The sequence below is a fragment of the Pleurodeles waltl genome, chromosome 5, assembly GCF_031143425.1.
Source record: "Pleurodeles waltl isolate 20211129_DDA chromosome 5, aPleWal1.hap1.20221129, whole genome shotgun sequence".
NCBI classification, from domain to species: Eukaryota; Metazoa; Chordata; class Amphibia; order Caudata; family Salamandridae; genus Pleurodeles; species Pleurodeles waltl.
The window spans coordinates 63,803,869-63,825,651 of record NC_090444.1 but is presented as its reverse complement, the minus strand read 5'-3'; the positions used below and the strand labels follow the sequence as shown (position 1 = coordinate 63,825,651).

At 47.5% G+C, this 21,783-nt stretch overlaps 1 protein-coding gene across 2 annotated transcripts in view; it reads right to left on the bottom strand.

Annotated features, from left to right (window-relative positions):
* The window catches only part of IFT172 (intraflagellar transport 172), a 589,829-nt gene that overhangs the window by 13,285 nt on the left and 554,761 nt on the right, over positions 1–21,783 (bottom strand). For both annotated transcript variants that reach the window (XM_069233572.1, XM_069233571.1), the window contains exon 46: positions 160–313. In XM_069233572.1, the coding sequence (XP_069089673.1) occupies positions 160–313 (154 nt within the window). The remainder of the gene's footprint in view (positions 1–159; positions 314–21,783) is intronic.

Genomic DNA, 21,783 nt, shown 5'->3' with positions numbered 1-21,783 from the left:
TAGTTTGCATGCTGACTTATCTCCTTCGAACCCTGACCTGATCTTCAGAAACGTAACCACACTGTAGGTACAAAAGGTAAATGTCTACTTCCTCATCAGCGTATCCACTATAAGAACCCTTCGCTTCCATTACTTGGTAGACAGAGTAGACTACTTCACCTGTAATTAGACATGGTAAAGAACGTATGCCAGTGTTAACAGCTATCAGCGAGGCTTCGTAGGTATCCCGTTCATCACGTGGCAACACTTGCTCAACTCTTTGATCCATTGACACGGCTAGTACCCATTCTCGCACCTCCTCACGTTTGTCCACCTAGAATGAATGTAAAAAGAAATTTATCTGAGGAATTAAACCACGTGAGTTGGGGGACCTTTACATTACTGTAGAGAAAATAGGACAGAACTGCTTAGACTTCTTCATAATAACTAAGAAGCCTAGTCTATATTCTCAGGGATAGCCCCCGATATGCCTGAACTACAGTACTCCACCATTGCTACATTATAGTGAGTCACACCGGACGCACAATCCTCCCTAGCACCGCAGTCCTAGAAAATGCTTTAAGTGGCTCTAGAAACACAGTAGATCAGTGTGGTGGGAGCTACAGCCCATCAGCTGCTGAGGTATCAAAGAGTTTGCACTCAGTCTTCCAAGCCGAATATCAGGGTTTCACTCAAAGCATTTTACTTTATCCAAGGTCAAGGGATGGAGAATGACTGTAAGAGGATGGCTTTCTATATGGTGCACTAAAATGAAGAACACTGTGCATAGAGTCCAGTGGCTCCCCAATTGGTATTGCAGAGGCAAAAGTAGTGCTCTATCTGTGGTAGTGTGGGGCAGGAATTAGATTTATCAGAGGGTAGTGCGCAGCAGTTGTTCCAAGACCAATTTATAAAAATGATACTCTCTTTTTTTAGGATTTGTAAACCCAAGAACTTCGTAATATAGTAAGTTTTTTAAATACAAAGAAAAATACTTTTCAGTTTCAAAATTTTGCAATTTTCAAATTTGCCAATGTTATCCTATAAAGGAAAATAGAGCTCAGCAAATACACAGTAAACACCGACTAACAAAGACAATCACCAGGATTTAAGGTAAGTACCGGGCACTGATCAGAACCACTCCAGCAGATTACACCAGGCAGCACAGGGGCAGTCGGCTGCAGGGGTGTAGTAAGGCGTCCAGGGGTGGCTCCTTCGCAATGGCTCCCCTCACTCACCCCTTTCCTTGAGGTTTGCGGCAGCCATCGCTGAAGGCATCGGGTGCCCAATGAGTTTCTCTGGGGATCTGTCTTTGCACAAACAGGCCGCAGGCTCTGGCTGTGAAGCCAGCCAGGAGCAACAAACAGGTGAGTAGTAGACTTAGGGTGCTCAGGGATGTAGGTGCACCTTTGGTCCTTTACTCCAGGGCCCAGGGGCGACAGATGAAGGGGTATCCTTAGGTGTTGGGTTTTCTCGTTGGGGAGAACTCGCGGCCAGGGGGTCCTGGATGTTGACGCTGCAGACTTCTTGGTGGAGTCCGGCACTGGTGTTTCCCCCCTCAGAACATTTTGGAGGCTATGGGTGCAGTGGTTGCTGGAGGGGTTGAGTTTCTCTCCCTCACAAGGTTGCAGAAGTGGGGGCCTATGTGCAGGGCTGCAAGCGACTTGGAGGAGACCGGGAGGGTGAAACCCATGATGGACTCCGACTCTGGACAGCTGGGGACCCTTGCTGGCATCCTCGGCACATGACATAGACGTCGGTGCAGTGGTCACTTCAGGTGTCGGGTCTTTGCTGGTCCAGGGGCTGCAGAGTCTTTCTGGATGCTTTTCGTTTGAGCAGGTCTGCTACTCACATGGGACTTCAGTCTTTATTGAAGCCAGGCAGTCCTCCTGGGTTTGTGGAGGCTCAGCTGCAGGACGAGTCGATTTCCCAGACAGAGTCCGTCGAGGTCAGCAGGCAGTCTGGCAAGGTTTTCACCAGGGCAGCAGCTGTTTCCTCTCTTCGGCAGGGCAGCTTTTCTTTGTCCTTTTCTGCTTAAATAGTTAGGTTCAGGTTTCCTGGGGTAAGAGGTTCCCCTAAATACTTAATTTTGTGGTGTTACAGGGTGTGCCAGGTGGTAGCTAATGGGCTGACCAGCTTCAGGGGGACTACATCCTCTTTATCACCTCTTCCTTTGGGAGGTAGGCATAACCCTAAGGCCTAAACTTCCTACAAACCAAGATGGAGGAACTTCAAAGGTAGTGTCCACTTCAGCTTGTCCATCTTATGAGTGGGGCTGGCATGAAGTGGGCACTCCTCCTAATAGGTCTAATTTTCCGGCCTCTACCACCACCAAAAGTGGGGTCAGGGCATGGGGGTGGTCATCTCCTGCTAGCTGGAGAGACCTGGGTTGCATTACAAAAGCAGCAAGGTCTTTGAAGCTCCCCACACTGGAATGTCCATCCTGCCTGGGTGTGGTGTGAACACCCCTGCCCAGTGCAGGCTATTGTTTCTGGGCCCAGAGAGTGCTGGCTCTCATCTCAGAGGGCAGAAACTCGACTATGGTGGCTGAACTGGTCAGGCCCAGTCAGTGAACACACTAGCAGTTTGTAGGTTTTCAGGGGGCACCTCTAAGGTGTCTTTTGGGTATATTTATTAATAAATCTCTCACTGGCATCAATTAGGATTTATTAATCTGATATATTTGATACCAAACATCCCTATTTTCAGAGAAGCCATCATGTAGCTAGGAAACTCGTAATGACCAGTGTCCAGCACATGCATTTACAATGGCTACTCAGTCCACATACTAGGTTCTATGAATCGGCAAGGACATAGCAGGGACATATGTGCTTATGCACACATGCCCTCACATTTGCTAGGGATGCACCCAGTGTTAGGGTGACTTACACCTGGCATATGTATTTGTAGGGGTCTTGGCACTCAGGGGGTGTGACAATCTTGGTTTTCAATTTTTCCTGCACCAAAACACGCAGTCTGTGATGGCCGCACTGTGTGGGTTTGGAGATGGGTCTCTGACGATGACACAGCTGGCGCTGCAACCCTCTGGGACCTTCTTTAGGACCCAATGCCTTAGGTTCCAGGGATACCATTTACTAGGAACTTAGTGGCCACTAAAAAGCGTGCAAATTGTACATAACAGCTGCGCAGTTTTAGGGAAAGAGATCTGGCACTGGGTGTAGGAAGCAGGAGGAGAGGTAAGTACCTGGTTTTCCCCAAAACCAACAAGAGGACTTTGGAAAAGGATTATGCAAGACCCAACCAAGACTGGAAGAATCCATAGGTGGATCTTGAAAGAAGAGGACCTGCAAAGGAAGGGGGCCAAGCCCAGTTTGTGTTGGAGTGTCTGGTTGTGGAAGGAGCCACTACCCACCCTTCTGTGAAAGCAGGACCAGGTTGACGGTGGACGAAAAAGGTCAGCAGTGCAGCACCAGAGATGAAGAGAAGTCCCAGAAGTGGTTCAAGTGGTGTCCCAGAAGTGGTTCAAGTGGTGTCTCATGTCGGTGGTCGAGATGTAGTCTTTTAGTGGTGCGGAAAACCACCAACAAGCCTTGGCAAAAGCAAGAGACTGAAAAGAAGGTTTTACAAGGCGAAACAGGACCAGCAACGCTCAGGGGACTCGACCCAAGGAGGGGAGTCTCGGGTGATCCTCAGAAGTCGGGAGAGTCACAGGAAGAGGAGGCAGCCCCCACAGGCAAACTACTGGCAGCAGGCACAGCAGTTGTGGTGACGCCGACACAGCATACCTGAAGAGGATTCCCACGTCGCTGGAGCAGCAGAGAGGAGACTGTGCTTCACAGGAAGAAGTGCTGCAGACTGGGGCTACACAGAGCCTGAAGATCCCTTGTAGGAGGAGCAAATAATCCTTGCTAGCTGCAAGAGCCGTGGTGCACTGGGGTACGTCCTGCAAGGACAGGCATGGGCTTACCGTCTCCCAAGTAGGACAGCTGGTAGAGAGGGCCAAGGGGACCACTCCGGACCACCACCTGTGATGCAGGATCCTCGCAGTTCTAGAGGAAAGCAGATCAACACAGCCAGTCATCGTCACAGTTGGTGCTTGCAGATGCAGGGGAGTGACTCCTTTACTCCAAGGGAGATTCCTCTTACTTATTGTGCAGGCTGAATACTCGCCGCACTCAGAGGATGCACAGCCGGGGAAATGTTGCAGTTGCTGGAAGGAGCCGGAGAAACAATACTGCAGAGTGGAGTAATTGCTGTAGTTGCAGATTGTTGGTTCCTGGAGGGTGCAGTTGTAGTCCCAGTGGCCAGAAGATGAAGTAAACGATGCAGAGGAGTCCTGCCGGAATCTTGCACATTGAATCTGAGGACCCACCCAAGAGGGATACCCTCAATAGCCCAGGAAGGGTGGTTGTCACCTGGCAGGGTGACCACCTATCAGGAGGGGGCTGAGACGTCACCTGCCTGACCTGGCCACTCAGATGCTCCCAGGGGCCTCTGCCCTTCTCGGATTGAAGATGGCAGAATCAAGTGGCCACCTGGAGCAGCTCTGGGCACCACCACTGGGGTGGTGATGGGCAGGGGAGTGGTCACTCCCCTTTTCTTTGTCCAGTTTCGCACCAGAGCAGGGACCGGGAGTCCCTGGGCTAGTGCAAACCGGTTTATGCAAGGAGGGCACCAAATGTGCCCTTCAAAGCATACCGGTGGCTTGGGGAGGCTACCCCTCCCAAGCGATGTAACACCTATTTCCAAGGGAAAGGGTATTACCTCCCTCTCCCACAGGAAATCCTTTGTTCTGCCTTCCTCTGCCTGAGCTGGTCAAGCAGCAGAAGGGCAGAAACTGTCTGAGGGGTGGCAGCAGCGCGGGCTGCCTGGAAAACCCCAGACGACCAGTAGGAGCAATGCTGGGGATCCTCTAAGGAGCCCCCAGAGTGCATGGAATCATAGAACAGTACTGGGGTATGATTCCAGCATGTTTGATACCAAGCAGGCCTGGGTTCGGAGTTACCATTATGTAGCTGGACCACAGGTAGTGAGTGATCTGTGGCCAGTACACAGGTAAAATTGCTTCCCCGCACTAACGAAGTCCAGTGTAATGGTGCTGGAGTTCACAGGGGCACATCTGCTCATGCAGGGTGCCCTCACACACAGGTATATGCAACCTGCCCTCTGGGCTAGGAGGACCTGGTGCAGTGACCTGTTGTGAAAGGGTGCATGCACCTTTTCACGCAGGCTGCAATGGCAGGCCTGCAGACCCATTTTGCACGGGCGCCCATGGGTGGCACAATACAAGCTGCAGCCCATGGGTATCCCCTGGTGCCACAAAATCCCACGGTACCTAAGTACTATATACTATAAGGAGGCACCAGTGTGCCAATTTTGGGGTGTGTAAAGTCCTAGGCAACCACATTTAGAGGGAGAGAGCACAATCACTGGGGTCTTGGTTAGCAGGATCCCAGTGAAAACAGTAAAACATACTGATAGCAGGCAAAAAGTGGGGGTAACCACACCAAAAAGAGTAACTTTCCTACAACCAACATTCCATATTTAAGATTTGTTTGAATAAAGGGTTCCTGGAAAGACGGTCTTTTCTTCTGTAAGGTTTCCTTCACCTCCTGGGAGCTCAAGTTTGTATTTTCAAAATCGATTAATTCTCAGTTTGAAACTGTTCACATGCTTCATTGCAGCATCTGTCTTGGAAAACAGCCTTTCTGATGGATACATCTATCTGTGGACCTGTAGTGAAAGGGTGCGTGCACCTTTTCACACAGGCTGCGATGGCAGGCCTGCAGACACATTTTGCATGGGCTCCCAAGGGTGGCATAAGACATGCTGCAGCCCATGAGGTACCCCTGGTGCCCCAATGCCTTGGGTACCTAAGTACCATATACTAGGGGCTTACAAGGGGACACCAGTATGCCAATTGTGGAGTGTGAAAGTCCCAAGCTACCAAATTCAGAGGGAGAGAGCACAATCACTGGGGGTCCTGGTTAGCAGGATCCTAGTGAAAACAGTCAAGCGCACTGACAGCAGGCAAAAAGCGAGGGTAACCATGGCAAAAAGAGTGACATTCCTACACTGGGGACCTGATTAGCAGTGACCCAGTGCACTAACATTCCACATTACAACAGATACCAGGCAAAAAGTGGGGGCTAACCATGTCAAAAAGGGTGCTTTCCTACAATCGCTGTTTCTTCTGGTCACCTATAGCTTGATGCTGAACTGTAGTCCTTCCACATCAAGTCTATGCTTTAGCATCAGAGTCCCAGGAAATGCTTTGGGGAAGTAAAAAGAGAGAGACCTAAGGTGCTGCTTTTTCAATCTCATTTCCACACTTCAAAAAATGTTAATGGGAGGCAGGGCTGCGTGGAGCCCTAGTTCTCTATAATCTCCTGAGTTATGGGGAGTTTCAGAGCTCAGAATACTAGATTATGCTGAGGAAATATGGAGAGAGGTATCTGCATGACCAAAGTTTGAGTTCAGGCTTCATAGGAAGGTGACAGAGAGGCCTCCCTTCCACCTTTCCTGGGCATTTCTGCAGGGAACATGGAGCATTTGTAACACTGAGCTGCAAGGTCCTCCCTGCCCTCATACCTCATTCTGTCCTGTGCAGCAATGGGCAACACCGCACCAGAGAGAATCTGCAGCCAGGGGGTCCTGAAAGGAGGGTTTCTAACTGGAAGCTAGAAACCCTAGGGCATGTGTGGGACTTGTGAGTACGGGGTGAATGTGGAGGAGTTCGCTGGTGGAGGTGGTGATTGTGCATCATGGGCCATACTTCCTTCATGAAGACTGGGAACCTGCACACACCCTGATGAAAAGTTAGTTACCTTTGATATTAATACTAGAGGATTTCCACAGATGCCCTGCATTATGAATATTCCTATGCACCAGACTAGAGCTAGAAGCTTTTTATCTTGCAATAGCTCTCTAGTGATGACAGGTGGTGCCACCTCACTCTGCCTGCCCGAGCAGCAACTACACAGACCTTTATATGGCGCTGCATGGCGCGCTGATATCAGATCCTTATTTTTATCCTTGACCAACATAGGCCCTGGAAGAACTTAACAACAGCAGATAACAGAACAACAGGAGCAACCAGCTTGGAACCACTTCTTAATGTGAGAAGGCAGCTGCAGATGGGGCCCACTAGCACTTATTGTTTGGGCCTGGCCCTTATTGTTCCTCATCAGACTTTGACCCATGGCAAGAGAGAATAAAACATAAAAGGTGGAAAGAAGGAGAAGAGGTAGACAGCACCATGGAAAAGGTAGTAAGCAGGGATGAAAAAGAACCTGCAAGGTTCAGATAAAGAGTTTCAGAGTGACTGGTTTTGTATTAAAGTGGCATGAGGTGGAATCAAGACCATCCAGACTTGGTATTCTGCACACCAGTATTCAATAGCAACAACTGTGGACTTCTGAGCAACATTATGGGACCCAGGGCTTATTCTCTTACAAACTAAGCACAACTTGGTACCTTATGAATAGCTCTATCTCAGAAGTCTAAGAGGAACAGCAATGAGGAATCTCATCATATCCACCAGAAATACTGGTACCACAACTTTCACTTGTGATGGATACATCGTTCTGCAGATTTCGCACCTTATGAATGATTTCCAAAGCAGTACCCATCAGGAGGGATGAGATCACCAAGGAAATCATGCAGCAAAGCTTTAGGGAATTATCCATCTCGCCGTGTATGTACTGCCAGGCAATAATTCTTGGTAAAGGTATGCAATGAAGGCCAAGTGGCTGCTGGCAACCGACAACTACTGGGACTTATCAGGTTAGGGCAGTAAAAGCTGCCACAGTCCTCTCAGAGTGTGCACAAATGCTAACTGGAATTTCTTTCTTGGCTAAGCCCCAGCACATCTAACTAAAAAGCAAACAGTGCCCTAACTAGAAGAACAAGTTACCTACCTTTGGTAAAGAATTATCTGCCAGAGACAGGATCGAGCCGCAAATGCCTTACTTTAGAATCCTCCCCCAGATGAGAGCCTGGTTCTGCAAATTTTTCCATAGCACGTCCGTGCGCCAGACGAGGATGTCATATGACTCTGTATAGACGCTGTCCACCAGATGTGACGTCGAAGGAGTCCATATCACTCCCTCATCAACACAGAGACATCAGTTTCTTCCGTGCTCAAAACGCAGTCACATATAGAAACTTCCATTTGAAAAAGTGTTCTGAAATAAAAGGCACCCCTGTGTCAAACAGTTACTGAATTCTCAATTCAGGATATGAATTTCTATAACGAAACCTGCGAGACAAAAGAAGACTCAGTTCACAGAGCAGGGAGGATGGGTGAGGCTTTAAGGAATCTGCGGCTGTCTCTACCAGATACTGTGTTACTGAAGGTAAGTAACATACTCGTCTGATGGAGACATCTAGCTGCAGATCCCTTAATTTAGAATCAGACACCAAAACCATACCATCCCCTGAGGAGGGTCTGCGAACGGAGACCATTAAAAGTTTCTAAGAAGAATAAAACCAGTCTAAAAGAAGAGAGAAAGACCGGAAATTCTTAATAAATGTAGGTGAGCAAAAACATACTCTACCACATAAAAACATGTGGACGAAACCACAGGTAAGTAAAGTCGTAAGACAATAAAAACATGGAAATAATTCATCCATGTTATTATATTCATAGAGAAGAAAAGGTGCACCATTAGAAGAGATTTTCCTTCAGAAAAGCAGGAAAGCTTGAAAAACCACAACGTAAAAGCGCTATAGCTGCTGTTAGAGTCAAGAATACAAAGTACTTTTCACAATAGAAAGTGTAGAATCTCCAAAACACACATCTTCTCTTGACATTAAGAAAATACCATCTTTAAAAAGGTAAATACTAGCCTTGTAATGGCTCTATGACATAACCATAATAACAGAACCATAGTATTCTAAGGCTCACCAGAATATACGTGCTGAACAATGTTCTATTGAGGCAAAAGTAGAGACCTTTTACTATCAATCATAAACAAGGAATAACCAAGCTTGAACCCTCCGCTGTCAGTGTGAGGGTCCGAGATGTTAAACTGGACTACAGGTAACTCCTACCTAACATCATGCTCAAAACACTAAAGGTAAAAGTAAATTTTTAGCTGATTAATAAGGCTACAAATGACCTTTAAAGAACACAGTAAGAGATTTCAAGACAGACACCCCAGTAGTGTATAATGCCATCACTGGACCATGCTTTCACTGATGAACATCATGCACATACTACATAGAAGTAAAAGATATACCTCTATTTAAGAAGTAATAAGAGGTGTATATAACTACACTACCTTATAAAAAAGGTAATAAGATACTAATACCTGATCAGTATCTGACTTCTCTAAAAGGGATACCAACTTTTGTAAAGTAGAAAAACAACACCTGACAAAAAGGAGAACTCTGACTCTCAATAAGGGACTAATAGATCGCAGATCAAGCAACCTTGACCCAGTATGTATACATATATATGCTCACCAAGCACTTAGTAAACAAACACCCTCAGTATTGAAGAATCAGTATAAAGAAACTTCTTTAAACAGAGGTTCAACGATATACTGACACTCTGAAAGAGCTGTTAATATGTCAAGTTCCCTATAAGGGATCCTAGTAGAATTCCATAATCTCACAAGTAAGAAAACGGACTCTGCCAAGGGCGTAACTCTCTATCCTCAAATGAAAGAGTAATAGCCTACAAGTAATCCCAATTGTGCACATACGTATGTGCTCATATACTTAAAATACTCCACGCGGAGTATGGTGTATACACCCTAAAGGTAACAATTCTTAAGCTCAAGCTTTTCTTCAGAGTAAAGAAAACATTATCGCCTTTTGTATTAAAAATTGATAACCCTCTAAGAGGCTATGATTGACAAACTTGAAGTGGAAAATCATCACTTTACACCAAGTAATGACGATAATGAAAGCAGCCCTGAACATCAGGCATGAATAGCCCCGTAAGGTTCCAGGGCAAAATATAAATTTAAGAAAAAGTAGCACCTTCCAAAAGCAGGAACACACACCGAGTGCCACAAATCGGTTGTTACTGAAAAAGCCTCACTGCCCTGCCGAAATACGGCTTTTCTGTGGAATAGGTAAGAACAAATAACACCTTAGTAGACAGTACGGGAGTTCTGAACTAGGCCAAAAGGTAGAGAGGAACAAAGCTTATTTGCTGCTCCACCCACGAAAAGACCTCAGAGCAGCGTCAGCATGTGCTACAAATATATGAGCACAAAAGGAATATCCATTATTGTGGCTTGCACAGCCCCTGAGAGCCCTGACATACGCGGCTAGGCATGTCTACGCAACACTGATGAAAAGGCCACGGCCTGACCCACAGAATCAGTGCTAGCCAAACCACAACGTATGAGTAATTTAGCTGTTTGCTGACCATCCTGTACCAGAGAAACAAAATCACTAAGTGCATCATCTGGCAGTGATGGCAACATGCACTCCAATTAGTCCCACAATGAATGCGAAAACCTTCTCAAATCATAAGATGTGTTAAGCGAACACAAAGCAGAACTAGTGGAGGAAAATATATGCCTACCACAAGTGCCAAGTCTCCTGGATTCTCTGTCCAATGGAACATGAGGAAGAGAGTTAATATCACTTGATGCAGAAACAGCCTGTACCACAAAACTGCGAGTAGTAGGCTGCTGCGAAAGACAGAGCAGGTCCTCAGGGGCAGGTCAGTGTCTGTGAGATAAAGCCCGATCATCTGGTGCCCTCGTATCAGACTTAGTCCTAGCCGATAGCAAGATATCATGTAGGGCTTCTCTGTATGGAAGTACTGGTTCAACAGCTGTCTGGATATGATGGAGAACATGAATCAAAGGATCAGTAGACAACTCCACTGTGTGAAGTGTCAGATCCAAAACTTCTGCAACTCTCCTCAGCATATCTGCTAGAGAGGAAGTCACCTCCGCAGCTAGGCCAGGTGGGGGAAGAAGGCTCGAGGCTAGAGAGGGGTCCACGCCACCAGCTTTCCCCAGATCGGCATGCCAGTATTCCTCCATAGGAGGCTGAGCCTTCTGGGGTAACCCCAACTCCTATACAGCACCTACACCACCATAACCCTCTGCAGGAGCAACAGGTGGCTCCAGAGTACACAGAGTGAGAGTAATTAGTATCGTCTGTGCCGAACCTGGTGTTGAATGGCAATGCCTGAATTGTGTATCCCGAATGACTGTGCACTGGCACCGTAATGACTTCGACAGTCGAAGTCAAAGGCATGACTGAAGGTGAACCCATCAGTGTGGACACAGTCAAGACCTCCTATACTTCTGTGGGACCCTCAGGCGCTCCAGGAGAAGGTGGTTTTGCAGACTGCTTGAAGGGAATCGTAGAATTAACGAATCGGAGTCTGATTCACCCCCACCCCTAAAAATGGAGGGAAATGCAGGGTAGACTCTGGCCTCGGCTCCTCAACCAAGAATTGTTGCGAGGCCGTATGAGATGAAGTCGGCAGCTGCCTCGACTTCGATCCCATTCGTCATGATTTACCTGAAGAAGATGAATGCTCATGAGAACGACTCCTTGAACGGTCCTTAGAGAATGAAGGAGACCATGGACGATGAGAAGACAGATGACTCCAACATCCTCGATGCCACAAGCTTCATTCCACGCTACCTCAACGCCTTTGGCCTAAGTTGATGACAAAAGTCGCACTCCACAGAGTTGTGGTGCCTACACCCAAGCACCACATACAAATCGAGTGGGGGTCTGTGGCCGACAACTGTTGTCCACAGGACCCACAGGGTTTAAGCCCTGCAGACATACTTGTGAAAAAAGTACACTGTTCCATCCACAAAACGTCGAACTAGGCCGAAAAAAGGGCCTACGTAACCGGATCTGCGTTGCAAGCATGGAAAAGAAGAAACTGACGTCAGCAAGGGGGTTATGTGGACTACGCTGACGTCACATTTGGTGGACGGCGTTGATATGGAGCTGCGCAACGCCCTCGTTCAGTGCACGGAAGTGCTATGGACAAATTTCCAGATCCAGGCTTGTGCCGGGAGAAGGATTCTAAAGTAAGGAATCTGTAGCTAGGTGTCTATCAGATCCGGTATGCTTAGTCCCCCTTTTGGCTTTCTTAGCTGCAGCGAAACACACGTAAAGCTAGTCATCTAGCCACTCTGATGTCATCTAAGACAGCTAACTTAGGATTCAGCCTTTGCAAACACTCATCTTCTTTGGATGGATGAGAAGAAGGAGAGAAACATAGAAGGGAGACCTTGACTTAAATGGAAGGCAATCATCACCATAAGTGGGATGGTGGGGCAAGTGATTAGGTCCAGACTCTCTGATACAGTAAATGAAGGATGGACCAATAAGGGATGCAAATCTCTAACCCGGCAGGCAGAAATAACAGCCACTAGAAAGACAGACCTGAGGGTTAAGAGGAGAATAGAAGAACAAGTTACTTACCTTCGGTAATGAGGTATCTGGTAGAGACTATCTAGCTGCAGATTCCTTACCTTAGAATTCCCTGGCGTCAGCTTCGAATCCGGAGTTTTTTCTGAGCAGTACCCTACTCGCGTGCCGTCGGTCGTCGTCGTTCGGACCCGCCCGCGCCGACCAGCTCCGCGTGCGTCGTTGGAGCCGTCTATGACATCACGGTTGTCTATATAGACGTCGTCTCGGCGAGCGTACGTCAGTTCTTTTCCACAACTTCCCACGCCAGAAGCACAGAGTCATGGAAGAACCAACCATATGGATTTTACCTCTTTGACTGTTTGAAGGAAAAATTCTTTCATGCCTTTAAGAAAGGCAAAAATGCCAAGATCAAAAATATACATATGTACACATAAATACATATTATTATACATATATATATATATATATATATATATATATATATATATAAAACTCAAACAAGTCCCGGAATGCAGGTGCTCCATACAGCGGTCCTGGATGGGCTCCGAGAGGCCCTAATACATCCTCCAACACTCCCTTGAATATCAGGAGAACCAGGACACCTCCAAAGTGAAAAAATTCTTTAATTTATTCCAGCATAAACATCCAACGCGTTTCAGCAACAGCCTTACTCATGGATAGGTTACTGCTTAAGTGCTCCAATTAAAAAGCCCAAATTAATCACAAACATAAAAAACAGACAAATCCTAAATTCATCAACCATAAAGCACATAACACAGCGGCCATCTTGGAGTGTACATATAAACCAATTGCACAGTAGTTTGTACCATAATCTTACAAGTTGTTAATCCAGTTAGCTCTAATATTCATTCACAATCTGTCATAAAATTCATCATATCACATCACTATCCAACAAGTAAAATCTAATTGCAAAAGTACAAAATTATAGAATTAATCATTATAACATTAAGGTATATAAAATATAAATATTTTCAGAATTTAAAAATTTCAATATATTTCTTATAAACCTTAAATATTTGTACCAGTGTCAGAATTGCTAACATTGGATCCTATAGCGCCCAAGTGGGCATACAAACTTTCAAAAGACTTCCTCAGAGGATATCTTACTACTTTAGATGTCATTCAACAAATCTATCTCATATACTGGAACTTTTCAACCCCCGTGGGTAGACGTACAAGATCTTCTACTGTAAAACCTACTAAAACCCAATAACTAATCACTTAAATAAATAATTATCAAAAAATATATCACCATCACTTAAAGTGTTATTCTAATAAAAGGCCGCCATACTCCTCCACCTCATTTAAAAAATGTTACATTTACCCTAGATGGATACTCAGCTCTTCACTCGAATTCAGCCCCACAGGTTCCAATGTCTCAAAGTGTATTATATATTTAGACTCTAAAATGCGCAGCAGCCTCTCTCTATCTCCTCCCCTTCTGTTGATCTTCACTTGATCAATAACTACAAACTTCAACAGGTTCTCATTGCCAAAGTGTTGGTTGAAGAAGTGCCTAGCTACTGGATAATTCTTATCATAGTTCTTAATAGCTCGTCTGTTTTCCAGAACTCTCTTCTTCGCATTGTGAATTGTACTGCCCACATACAACTTATAACACGGGCATATCAGACAGTACACACAATAAGACGTGTTACATTTGTAATTTCCCCTGATTACAAAGGTGTCTGATCTTCCTGGAACATTCAATGTCTTGCAGCTATTGTTGGTTTTGCAAGCTTTACATTTCATACAACAGACAAAACCCTCCACTTTGGTATTCTGTAAGCGACCTCTCAATGTCACGTCATTACGACACAAATTATCCTTGAGAGATCTACTCCTCCTAAAATTTATTTGGGGATTATCGTCAATCCAGTTGGTCAGAATAGGGTCAGTCTGTAAAATATGCCAGCTTTTACTCAGAATGGAACGTATTTTATAGGACTGATTACTGTAAGTTGTGATAAATCTAATGGAGTCATTCTCCTTTTCCCGACCCCTGTTAGTCCCATACAGGACATCAACTCTATTCAAAGTCTCCACTTTCCATCTGGCTTGGTCAATAACCTTAGCCCCATAACCTCTATTCCTAAACCTCTCACACATGACTTCACATTCCTGTTGAAAATCAGCTGCCTCACTGCAATTTCTCCGAGCTCTCAACAGTTCCCCAAACAGAATACTGCGCATCAGAGTCCCCGGATGTGCACTATGGGCACATAGCAGATTGTTGCCAGCCGTTGCTTTCCTATACAATTTGGACACCAGTTTGCTATCCCTCACAGAGATTTCTACATCAAGGAACTCAATGCACCTCGAATCCAGATGCTCAGTAAATCTTAGATTATATTCATTAGTATTCAAACCCCGCACAAATTGCATGGCTGCTTCCTCACCACCTCTCCAGATTACAAAGATATCGTCAATAAAACGACACCATAAGACCACATTGGTATCAAATGGGCGCTATAGCATCCAATGTTAGCAATTCTGACACTGGTACAAATATTTAAGGTTTATAAGAAATATATTGAAATTTTAACATTCTGAAAATATTTATATTTTATATACCTTAATGTTACAATGATTAATTCTATAATTTTGTACTTTGCAATTAGATTTTAATTGTTGGATAGTGATATCATGATGAATTTTATGACAGATTGTGAATGAATATTAGAGCTAACTGGATTAACAATTTGTAAGATTATGGTACAAACTACTGTGCAATTGGTTTATATGTACACTCCAAGATGGCCGCTGTGTTATGTGCTTTATGGTTGATGAATTTAGGATTTGTCTGTTTTTTATGTTTGTGATTAATTTGGGCTTTTTAATTGGAGCACCTAAGCAGTAACCGATCCATGAGTAAGACTGTTGCCGAAAAAAAAATATCAGCAGAGCGGGGAGGCTTGGGCGGGTGTAAGGAATCTGCAGCTAGATAGAGTCTCTACCAGATACCTCGTTACCAAAGGTAAGTAACTTGTTCATCTGATAGAGACTTCTAGCTGCAGCTTCCTTACCTTAGAATAGATACCCAAGCTATAACCTATGGCGGTGGGTCTTAAGGAGATTTTGACACCAGAAAGTCTTGCAAAACAGACCGGGCAAAATGCCCCTCTCTTCTCACCTGACTATCCAGGCAGTAGTGTTTTGCAAACGTGTGCAAAGAAGCCCATGTTGCAGCCTGACAGATGTCCACCACCGGTACGCCACGTGCTAACGCAGTGGTAGCAGCTTTCCCCCTAGTAGAATGAGCTCTCAAGCCCTCTGGAGGCTGCTTCTTTGCCAAAGCGTAGCATATCTTTTTACAGAGAACGACCCAGCGCGAAATGGATCGTTTCTGCACTGCCCGACCCTTCTTTGCACCAACGTACCCCACAAAGAGTTGGTCATCCACCCGGAACTCTTTAGTGCGGTCAAGGTAGAACGATAACGTTTTTTTGGGGTCCAGCCGATGGAGACGCTCCTCTTCCTTAGAGGGATGCGGTGGTGCAAAGAAGGTGGGCAGGGTGATATTTTAACCCATATGGAAAGGGGTTACCACCTTGGGGAGGAAAGAGGCACGAGTTCTGAGAACCACTTTTTCAGGAAAGATTGTGAGATACGGCGGTTTTGATGACAAAGCCTGTAGCTCACTAACTCTTCTGGCAGATGTAATTGCCACCAAAAAGGCTGTCTTATTAGTGAGCAGCCGAAGAGGACAGTTATGCAAGGGCTCGAAGGGAGCACACATAAGGAAGGTAAGAACCAAATTAAGATCCCACTGGGGCATAACAAAAGGCACAGGCGGGAATAGATGCACAAGCCCTTTCAAAAACCTCTGTACTATAGGTGATTTAAACAGAGATGGTTGATCGGGCAACTAAAGAAAAGCCGATAAGGCTGCAATCCCTTGAGAGTCCCCAAGGAGGAACCCTGCTGGGCGAGAGACAAAATAAACAACATGATGTTAGACAGATGTAGGAAGTTGGCTCTGTATGTACTATTTCAAAGTAAGAAATAGTATGCACAGAGTCCAAGGGTTCCCCTTAGAGGTAAGATAGTGGCAAAAAGAGATAATTCTAATGCTCTATTTTGTGGTAGTGTGGTCGAGCAGTAGGCTTATCGGAGGGTAGTGTTAAGCATTTGTTGTACACACACAGGCAATAAATGAGGAACACACACTCAAAGACAATTCCAGGCCAATAGGTTTGTTATATAGGAAAATATATTTTCTTAGTTTATTTTAAGAACCACAGGTTCAAGATTTACAATCAATACTTTAAATGAAAGGTATTTCACTCAGGTATCTTAGGAACTTTGAATCATCACAATAGCATGTACAGTTTTGGCAAAAATGGCAATAAGCTATTTTAAAATTGGACACTGTGCAAAAATCATCAGTTCCTGGGGGAGGTAAGTATTTGTTAGGTTCACAGGTAAGTAAAGCACTTACAGGCTTCAAAGTTGGGTCCAAGGTAGCCCACCGTTGGGGGTTCAAGGCAACCCCAAAGTTACCACACCAGCAGCTCAGGGCCGGTCAGGTGCATAGGTCAAATTTGTGCCCAAAACACACAGGCTTCAATGGAAATAGGGGTGCCCTGGTTCCAGTCTGCCAGCAGGTAAGTACCTGTGACTTTGGAGGGCAGACCCGGGGGGTTTTGTAGGGCACTGGGGGGACACACAAGCAGGCACAGAAAGTACACCCTCAGCGGCACAGGGGCGGCCTGGTGCAGAGTGCAAACAGGCGTCGGGTTTGCAATAGGATTCAATGGGAGACCCAGGGGTCTCTTCAGCGATGCAGGCAAGCAAGGGGGGGCTCCTCGGGGTAGCCACCACCTGGGCTAGGAAGAGGGCCACCTGGGGGTCGCTCCTGCACTGGAGTTTGGATCCTTCAGGTCCTGGGGGCTGCGGGTGCAGTCTGTTTCCCAGGCGTCGGGTTCTTTGAAACAGGCAGTCGCGGTCAGGGGGAGCCTCTGGATTCCCTCTGCAGGCGGGGTCAACTCTGGCTACTCACAGGCTCGCAGTCGCCGGGGAGTCCACCCTGTAGAATTAGTTTTCCGCAGGTCGAGCCGGGGGCGTCGGGTGCAGAATGGAAAGTCTCACGCTTCCGGCGGGAAACGTGTGGTCTTTAAAAGCTGCTTCTTTGTTGCAAAGTTGCAGTCTTTGTGGAACAGGGCCGCTGTCCTCGGGAGTTTCTTGGTCCTTTTAGATGCAGGGTAGTCCTCTTGAGGCTTCAGAGGTCGCTGGACCCTGGGGGACGCGTCGCTGTGCAGTTTTTCTTGAAGTGGGGAGACAGGTCGGTAGGGCTGGGGCCAAAGCAGTTGGTGTCTCCGTCTTCTCTGCAGGGCTTCAGGTCAGCAGTCCTCCTTCGTCTTCAGGTTGGAGGAATCTATCTTCCTAGGTTCTGGGGGCCCCTAAATTCTCAATTTATGGGTGTGTTTAGGTCTGGGAGGTTAGTAGCCAATGGCTACTAGCCATGAGGGTGGCTACATCCTCTTTGTGCCTCCTCCCGGTGGGGAGGGGGTCACATCCCTAATCCTGTTGGGGGAATCCTCCATCTGCAAGATGGAGGATTTCTAAAAGTTAGAGCCAACTCCGCTCAGGACACCTTAGGGGTTGTCCTGACTGGCCAGTGACGACTCCTTGTTTTTCTCATTATCTCCTCTGGCCTTGCTGCCAAAGGTGGGGCCGTGGCCGGAGGAGGTGGGCATCTCCACTAGCTGGAATGCCCTGTGGCGCTATAACAAAGGGGGTGAGCCTTCGAGGTGTTACAGTTCCTGCAGGGGGAGGTGAGAAGCACCTCCACCCAGTACAGGCTTTGTTCCTGGCCACAGAGTGACAAAGGAATTCTCCCCATGTGGCCAGCAACATGTCTGGTGTGTGGCAGGCTGGTAAAACTAGTCAGCCCACACTGGAAGTCGGGTATGTTTTCAGGGGGCATCTCTAAGAGGCCCTCTGGGTGTATTTCACAATAAAATGTACACTGGCATCAGTGTGCATTTATTGTGCTGAGAAGTTTGATATCTAACTTCCCAGTTTTCAGTGTAGCCATTATGGTGCTGTGGAGTTCGTGTATGAGAGACTCCCAGACCATGTACTCTTATGGCTACCCTGCACTTACAATGTCTAAGGTTTTGCTTAGACACTGTAGGGGCATAGTGCTCATGCACCTATGCCCTCACCTGTGGTATAGTGCACCCTGCCTTAGGGCTGTAAGGCCTGCTAGAGGGGTGACTTATCTATGCCATAGGTAGTGTGAGGTTGGCATGGCACTCTGAGGGGGAGTGCCATGTCGATGTAGTAATTCTTTCCCCACCAGCACACACAGGCTGGCAAGCAGGGTATCTGTGCTGAGTGCGGGGTACCCAGGGGGGCATAAGACATGCTGCAGCCCTTAGAGACATTCCCTGGCATCAGGGCCCTTGGTACCAGTTACAAGGGACTTATCTGGGTGCCAGGGTTGTGCCAATTGTGGAGACAAAGGTACAGGTTAGGGAAAGAACACTGGTGCTGGGGCCTGGTTAGCAGGCCTCAGCAGACTTTCAAATCATAACTTGGCATCAGCAAAGGCAAAAAGTCAGGGGGTAACCATGCCAAGGAGGCATTTCCTTACAACAGAGAAGAAGACAGAGGATCAATAGACCTCTCTGAACAATATGAAACAAAACGTTTGGCAGGCGTAGATCGACTTAGTAGAGGGATGCCTGGCTGCCAGAATGACATCACAGACCTCGGGAGGGAGGTCATAAACCATCAACTGTCACCGCTCAATCTCCACGCATGAAGGCGCAGAGTTGACAGGTTCGGGTGGAGAACCTTCCCCTGCTGCTGCGACAGAAGATCTTCCCGAAGAAGCAGCCTGATTGGAGGACTGCTGCTCATTTTGAGAAGCTCTGGATACCAAACTCTCCGTGCCCAATCCGGAGCCACTAGGATTACTTGGGCCCGGTCGTTCTTGATTTTCTTGAAAACTCTGGGAAGAAGTGGTATAGGTGGAAAGGCGTACAGGAGGCCTGAACTCCACTCACGACGAAAAGCGTCGCCTAGCGATAGCCCCCTTGAAAACTCCAACGTGCAGAACTGCTGACATTGCTGAAAGAGTCCTTGCGCCAACTCTGGATGGAGACACCATTCGTGATCCTCTAAGCATTTTCGGCTGAGTTTGTCTGCTCTGGCGTTCAGAGAACCTGCCAGGTGTTGAACCACTAGGGTCATGCCCTGCTGTTCCAGCCATGTCCAGAGACGTAAAGCCTCTTGACAAAGGGTCCACGACCCCACACCGCTCTGCTTGTTGCAGTACCACATTGCAGTAGTGTTGTCCGTGAACACCTGCACCACCTTCCCTTTCACAACAGGAAGAAATGCTTTTAATGCTAGCCGGATCACCCGAAGCTCCAGCAAGTTGATGTGGAGGCCGGATTCCGCTGGAGACCAGTGACCTCTGATCTCCACCTCCCACAGATGGCCGCCCCATCCCAGAAGTGACGCATCTGTCACTACTGTTAGATCTGGTTGGGGAAGGGAGAGGGGTCTGCCTTTGACCCACTCGCAGTTCACTAACCACCACTGCAGATCTTTTGCAGTCCCCTCCGAGATCTGAACCTCGACAGTAAGATTTCCCTGATGCTGTGCCCATTGGAACTTCAGGTCCCACTGCAGAGCCCTCATGCGCCATCTGGCATGCTTGACCAACAGGATGCAGGAAGCCATGAGTCCTAGCAGCCTCAGAGTCTGTCTCACCGAGATCCCGGATAGAGGCCGAAACATCGGAATCATAACCTGAATATCCTGGACCCGCTGATCGGGAGGATAAGCCCGATACTGCACTGTGTCCAGAACAGCTCCGATGAAAGTGAGCTTCTGAGAGGGAGTCATGTGTGACTTCGGCACATTTATAGTGAACCCCAGCGAATGCAAGAGGTCTGCCGTCGTCTGGAGGTGGGTGACGAGAGCCTGGGGCGTAGGAGCCTTCAACAGCCAATCGTCTAGGTAGGGGGGTAGACTGAAATCCCTGACCTGCAGAAATGAGCTGCCACCACCGCCATCACCTTTGTGAACACCCGAGGGGCACTGGTGAGACCAAAAGTAAGCACAGTAAACTGAAAGTGCTCGTGGCCCACCTTGAACCGCAGGTAACACCTGTGGGCTGGCAGGATAGGAATATGGAAATATGCATCCTGCAAATCCAACACTACCATCCAGTCTCCTTGGTCTAGGGCAGACAAAACCTGAGCAAGAGTGAGCATCTTGAATTTCTCCTTCTTGAGGAAGAGATTGACGTCCCTTAAATCCAAGATAGGGCGAAGGCCTTTGTTCTTTTTGGGAATCAGAAAGTAGCGGGAATAACAACCACTGCCTACTTCTGATATTGGGACTCTTTCTATGGCTCCCTTGGCCAAGAAAGCTGTAACTTCCTCATGGAGCAAAGCTAGATGGTCCTCCATCAGCCATTCCTTTGTCGGAGGGATAGAAGGAGGGAAAGACTGGAAGGGAAGGGAGTAGCCCTTCCGTATGATCTGCAGGACCCACTTGTCCGTGGTGATGGAAAGCCAGTGAGGGAGATGAAAACTAATCCTCCCTCCAACTGGACGAATATGATCCCGCAGAACCACACTAGGAGGGCTTGGGCGCAGTGGAGGGGGGCTGTGTGGCGGCCGACCTCTGGCCAGACCCTCTGGGTCTGATGGTACCACAACCACGTCCTCTTCCGGGATGCTGTGAAGCCTGAGGACGGTGGCTTAACTGTGGCTGGCGTGGTACCACACCCCTTCCGAAGCCTCGAAAGGGGCGAAAGACAGACTGCTGTCGTGCTGGCGCTGAAAGGCCCAAGGATCTGACCGTGGCCTGAGAATCCTTGAACCTCTCAAGCGCGGAGTCTGCCTTTTCGCCAAAAAGGCGAGAGCCATCAAAGGGCATGTCCATCAAGCTGGACTGGACATCCCCTAAAAAACCAGTAGAACGTAGCCAGGCGTGGCAACGTAGGGCCACTGACGATGAAATTGCTCTGCCCAGCGAGTCGGTCGTGTCCAAACCACACCGGACCGTAAACTTGGCTGCATCTCTCCCATCCTTGACAGTCTTGGTGAAAGTGTCCCGTACACCCTCCGGGACCTGGGGCAGCACCTGTGCCACCCTATCCCATAAAGTATGGGAATAACGGCCCAATAGACAAGAGGTGTTTACGGACCTCAATGCCAGGCTGGTGGAAGAAAACATCTTCTTCCCAAGCTGATCCAGCCTCTTGGATTCCCTATCCGGGGGAGCGGAAGGGAAGGCACCACGGGAAGTAGAGGCTTGGACAACCAAGCTCTCAGGAGTGGGGTGTTGTGTCAGGAAACTAGGGTCGCTGGGAGCGGGTCTACGGCGGTGACTGACCGTCCTATTCACAGGAGCCCCTGTGCTGGGTTTGGACCACGTACCCAGAAGGACGTCTGTAAGAGCCTCATTGAAGGGCAACAACGG